Source organism: Malania oleifera, chromosome 5 (genome assembly GCF_029873635.1).
Source record: "Malania oleifera isolate guangnan ecotype guangnan chromosome 5, ASM2987363v1, whole genome shotgun sequence".
Classification (NCBI taxonomy): domain Eukaryota; kingdom Viridiplantae; phylum Streptophyta; class Magnoliopsida; order Santalales; family Ximeniaceae; genus Malania; species Malania oleifera.
The window spans coordinates 1,142,228-1,147,774 of NC_080421.1; the positions used below are offsets into that span (position 1 = coordinate 1,142,228).

The window sequence follows — 5,547 nt, forward strand, 5'->3', positions numbered from 1 at the left end:
GGAAGACTTAACTACTGAAGTTCCAAGAATTTGCTTGGTTAGGTGATATGTAATTTGCACGAAGTGTTTGACAGAGTAGCTAATATGAACTAGAAACAAAAATAAAAGAATATATGTTTCCATATTTTCATATCAATTTCAATTCGCGAAAAATGAAAACTACAATTTTTTGTTCGATTTTCGATTTTTTGATTTTCTCTAGAACCAAACCAAACATAACCGAGTTCAGACCTTGGATACGCATGATATTTTTAAATTTTCTTTTAGAGTAAAACTTGATTAGACATTTATAGTGAGAGTTTATAATTCGTTTTATATAAAAAGTAGTGCTACAGTTACCTACCAAACATTATATTTTCTCTTATCAATTATTTTAAATAATTATATCATATACATATTATAATACCCACAAAACAATGAGTATATGTTATTATCGTGTTTTTCTTTTCTTTTTCTTTTATCCACATGCATGCATAGCCCAAAAAACCAAGTGGATTAACCAACATCACACATATACACTTACAGAAATAATCAGGATAAAACATATATATCTAATATTGCAGCCACAGGTTTATATGTACATAGAGAGAGAGAGAGAGAGAGAGAGAGAGAGAGGATACCCTCCATATCCCCAATGTTCAATTCTGGCCTCTCCTTTAATCAACATCAACTTTTTTTTTTCTTTTCCTTTTTTGTTGACAGGGCTTCGTTAATTATGCTCTTCAAATAATATAATTTAATTGGATAAATCTCTATCAAGCTTTGGTTGGTCTACATATATGAAAAGGTTGGGTCTCTATCATACAACATGGATGATTGTCGTCATTATATTATCAAATACTTAGGTTTAACATTATTAATCATGATTAATATGTATCGAGGTCGGTCTTTAATTCTTCACACGATCCAAATTTAACACCTTATACGCGAAAGGTTTAAATAACTCTTTTGATAATTTTTTTTAATAACTCGAGAACTTCAATCATCATCGCGCCACTTTGAACATTTTACTGTAACACCAAATTCGAGAGATAAAAGTCACCCGTTCGTTGATGCACCTTGATAATTCACCAACGTAATGTTTCGAGAGAGAGTCGAATCAATGATTTTGAGGTTACCAAAGTTACAAATAGCCCATACTCTTGAGTGACCCTGGCATGACCAGATGCTAGACAATTCTTTTGATAAATTACATATACTTTTATTCAGATAATTTAACTCCAACAAAGGTTTAATTCATAAATTTTCAGGTCAATGAGATTCTAATAGTAATGTAGTTGTGAACTAACTTAAACATAAAACTCCAATGATCGAAACATTTCAATTCGTAAATGAAGAGTAAGAAATTTTTAGGCTCCAAACAAAATCCAATTTCAAATAGGCTGAGATTATGTGGAGAGATGGAGTGGGACAAAGCAGCAGTAGCGCACTGGCCGAAGGGAGGGAGCCAGGCCTTTCATTTTTTAAAAGTGAAACGACCAAGGATCGTCGTTTTACACTCAGGCCGGCACCAAACATTTGCAAGACCCGATCCTGGGGGGTTCAATAATGCAAACCAAGCATGCTGCACGTGGGAGGCGCTACTCGCATCTGCTCCCCCACTAGCTCCTTGTATTATATTGTACTCACTCAATTGGGTTCAGTGCCTTCTTGTCTCTCTCTCTCTCTCTCTCTCTCTCTCTCTCTATATATATATATATATAAGCACGTATGTATGGCTGCTCCCCAATTTGCAAGAGTCGAAAGCTAGGGGGGCTTCAAGCTTAATTTGCAGGCTCATAGACTCAACCTTCGATCTCCATCTATTGTTGAATCTTTGTGCTGCGGCTAAATTGAAGGTATGTCTATCTGCATGTTTTTACTTCTCTGCCTGTTTTTTTATTAGTGTTAATGCTGCTTTAATGATTCGGCACTCCACCCATAGCCATATGGGTTATTTTTCTTTTGCGGTTTCTTTCGTTATGTTTCTGGGGGGCTTAAAGTGTTTCTCTTTCTTCTCCCCTGTTCTGGTTCCGGAAAAGAAAGTCAATCATGCATGTATAAAGTTGAGGACAGTATTGAGTGCATCGATTATTAATGACGTTTGAAGTTCCAACACTGCTCATCTCTTCATTTATGTTTCTCTCCTGTTCTGAATGCAATATACTCTGGTCCCCCTGCTCCATTTTTAAAGAACGGAGACAAATCAATGAAAAATTTTGCAGCGAGTCAAATGCTTTTTCTGTTTATTCAGCACTGCATCGATTCAGAAACCCCATCTTGATTTGAATTTCGAACCATAATTAAGGGAAAATTTTTTACAACTCAACGAGCTTCGAACATGCAGGGCATTTCGATGTCCAACCCGAAAGGAAGAATTTCATTTTAAACAAAAAATGAGTGGGATTTGGTAATTAGTATGCAGGGGATTTCAATTTTCAGTGCATTTTCTTCTCTATCAAATGCTTTCATTTGTAGCTACCCCATCTCATAGACGATTAATTTCTTATATATTTAACTGCTCAACACCGATAATCCCCAAAATCGATCTGATTAAATTAAATTAGAGGGGTTCAATCTGCAATAAATCAATCAATTAAAACGAATATATATATATATATATATATATATATATATGTATGTATGTATGTATATTTACAGAGTCAGGAGAGAGGGCGACGATGGAGAACAAGAAAGGAGGGTGTGACGACAGCATAGCGGGGCAGCTGTTCACGGCGGGGCTGGACAACAAGAGCAGCAGCGAGGACAGCATAGCCAGCCAGATCTTCTGGAATATCAGCAACCTCCTCCGCAAAGCCTTCTTCTCCGTCCTCTCCGTCGGCCCTGTCCCGTCCCACGTCGCCTTCATCCTCGACGGCAACCGCCGCTTCGCCAAGAAGAACAAACTCTCCGAGGGCGCCGGCCATGTCGCCGGCTTCCTCGCCGTCATCAACATGCTCAAGTACTGCTACGAGCTCGGCATCAAATACGCCACCATCTACGCCTTCAGCCTCGACAACTACCGCCGCCGCCCCGACGAAGTCCAGCTCCTCATGAACCTCATGCAAATCAAAATGGAGGAGCTGAACGAGGTCAGGGGCCTAGTCAACCAGTTCGGCGTCAGGGTCTACTTCATCGGCAACATCCATCTGCTGCCGGAAAACGTCCGGAAGGCGGCGGAGAAGTTGATGGAGACGACGGCGAAGAACACCAAGGCGGTGCTCGCCGTCTGCCTCGCCTACACTTCCACCAACGAGATCATGCTCTCGGTGCGCCAATCCTGCGAGGAGAAATGGAAGAACTGCCCTGTTGCGGCGCCAGCGGAGAACGGGATGAACGGAACGGACACCGGCGGCTGGCAGAAGGGGGAATGCATAGAGGTCGGGGACCTAGAGAAGCACATGTTCATGGCGGTGACGCCGGAGCCGGACATACTGGTGCGGACGTCGGGAGAGACGAGGCTGAGCAATTTTCTGTTGTGGCAGACGACGCACTGCCTGCTGTACTCGCCGTTCGCGCTGTGGCCGGAGATTGGGTTCCAACATCTTGTTTGGGCGGTGCTGAATTTCCAGCGACATCATGCATACTTCCAGAAGAACAAGGAGAAGGAGAAGCTGAAGATGGCCTGAAGAGCTCAGTAGCCTTGAAGATCGAAGTGTTTGTGGGGTTTTCTGCAACTCTTCATCTTCAAGATCACGATGTAATAGTTAATTAGTTAAATAATTTCAGCAGTAGGAGATGAGAGTCAGTGTTATAAAGTCCTTGTACTAATAATGGTAACTTTTCTTCGCTTAATCAATTGTGCTTTGGCAGCTCTCAGGCACTGCACGTGTTTTGATTCTCGTGATACGCGAGCTATATTGGCTTTTCAGGTATATATATATATATATATATTATGTTATATTTGATTTGAAAGATTTGTGGGAATGAGGTGTTTATATGTTTAGTTTATTCTTGTAATTTTGTAACTTTTTATTGGACAAAGAACACTAACATCTCCAGAAACTTCATATAAGATTCCTTATTTTTTGTAGCAAAATTTTTTTTTTAAAGAGTATCTGTATCGTTTTGTCAAACCTTGGAGAGACCTATGTCATTTTTAAAATTTCATAAAATTTTATGGAACATCATCATCTTTTTGGCAAACATGAAATGAGTGTCTTTTGTTTTTTTTTTTTTGTTTTAAATATTTTTAAATTGAACAAATGATGCTTCATAAAAAAATAATATTTGCATATAATATTCTAGCACACAATTTAAAAACAAAATATTAAAAAAAATGTCCCATTTGTTGAAAACACAAAATAAAAAATAATAATTAAAATAAGAAAGTAAAGTAATTCAAAAATGTAAAAATACAAAATAGGGTTATGTATTATAAATCTAAATCCATCGTGATCCGCTCCTTTCTCAAACTCTTCATACACTACAAATCAAAATATAAAATTTGTTGAATTGTGTGTATGAATCATGTCTTTTGTGGATGATGATTAGCAGAGTTATTTGATAGACTCATTTTTCACATGTGTCAAATACTAAGTCCTTTTTTGCAACTAACAAGAGTATACTATCCAGCCAATACGTATAATTCCAAAAATAAAGGAAAGTATTTTGAGAAGAATTTTCCCTACAAGTAGGTATATTGGAACCTCAAATATTATACATACATATTTTCTTCCTTAAAATAATAATGGTCAAGACCTTTTAGATACTCAATCAATCAAAATTAAATTAAATTGAATTAATAAATTAATTCGTGTAAAAAATGTTGTGCCCAAATCAAATAACTATACTTGGTGCCGGAAGAGGACAAAATATAGATTTAGAAAATAATCTCGAAGAAATTGTAACATATATTAAGGCATTCGATACCACTATTAGATTACCACTTTACCTAAAAGTTTACGTTTTTAGGTTGTGGGCCAACAATATATATTAAGTTAACACTCCCTTGCACGTATAGGCCGATAGCACGTGGAGAAACAAACATGATAAATAGCACCGTGATAGGAAACATAATTTTTTTAAATACCACAGAATAAATATAGACAACAAGACTGGAATCTAGGACCTTGTAGTAACCAGCTTTGATACCATGTTAAATTACCACTTTAAGCTTTTAAGTCGTGGGTCAGCAATGTATGTCAAGCTTTTAATAGCTATTAAATAGGAGCATAGAACCTTGTTGGAAGCCTCAATTCTCATTAATCACACGTCAATGTCAAGACATAACACTATAAACCAAAGTTTTTAAGAACAAACTCACATGAATGTTTAGAATTTAATGTTAGGAAATTTTAATTTTCTATTGTGGGCTCACATATTTAAGAATAATTATTTTATTGGGCTATTTTAACATTTATTGGGTATGAGTTTTGTAATGTGTAGAAGCTCAATACTCGGTTAATTTATGACGGATGTGCTTCTAAAATTAACCTAGTATATAAAGAAAGCATAATAGGGTTGTGGTCTTTGAGTCAAATCAGAAACAATTTCACCTTTTTTCTTTTCCCCATTTAAAGAGAAGAACATAAGTGAGACACTTAGGGATTTGACTGTACAATATCA

At 37.0% G+C, this 5,547-nt stretch overlaps 1 protein-coding gene across 1 annotated transcript; it reads left to right on the plus strand.

Moving 5' to 3' along the window:
- Window positions 1-1,423: 1,423 nt before the first annotated feature.
- On the plus strand, window positions 1,424-3,894 carry LOC131156545 (dehydrodolichyl diphosphate synthase CPT3-like). Its single transcript, XM_058110319.1, has 2 exons — window positions 1,424-1,838; window positions 2,641-3,894. Exon 2 carries the CDS (start codon window positions 2,661-2,663, stop codon window positions 3,606-3,608), a length of 948 nt encoding a protein of 315 aa, XP_057966302.1. The 5' UTR covers window positions 1,424-1,838; window positions 2,641-2,660; the 3' UTR covers window positions 3,609-3,894.
- The last annotated feature ends 1,653 nt before the right edge of the window (window positions 3,895-5,547 follow it).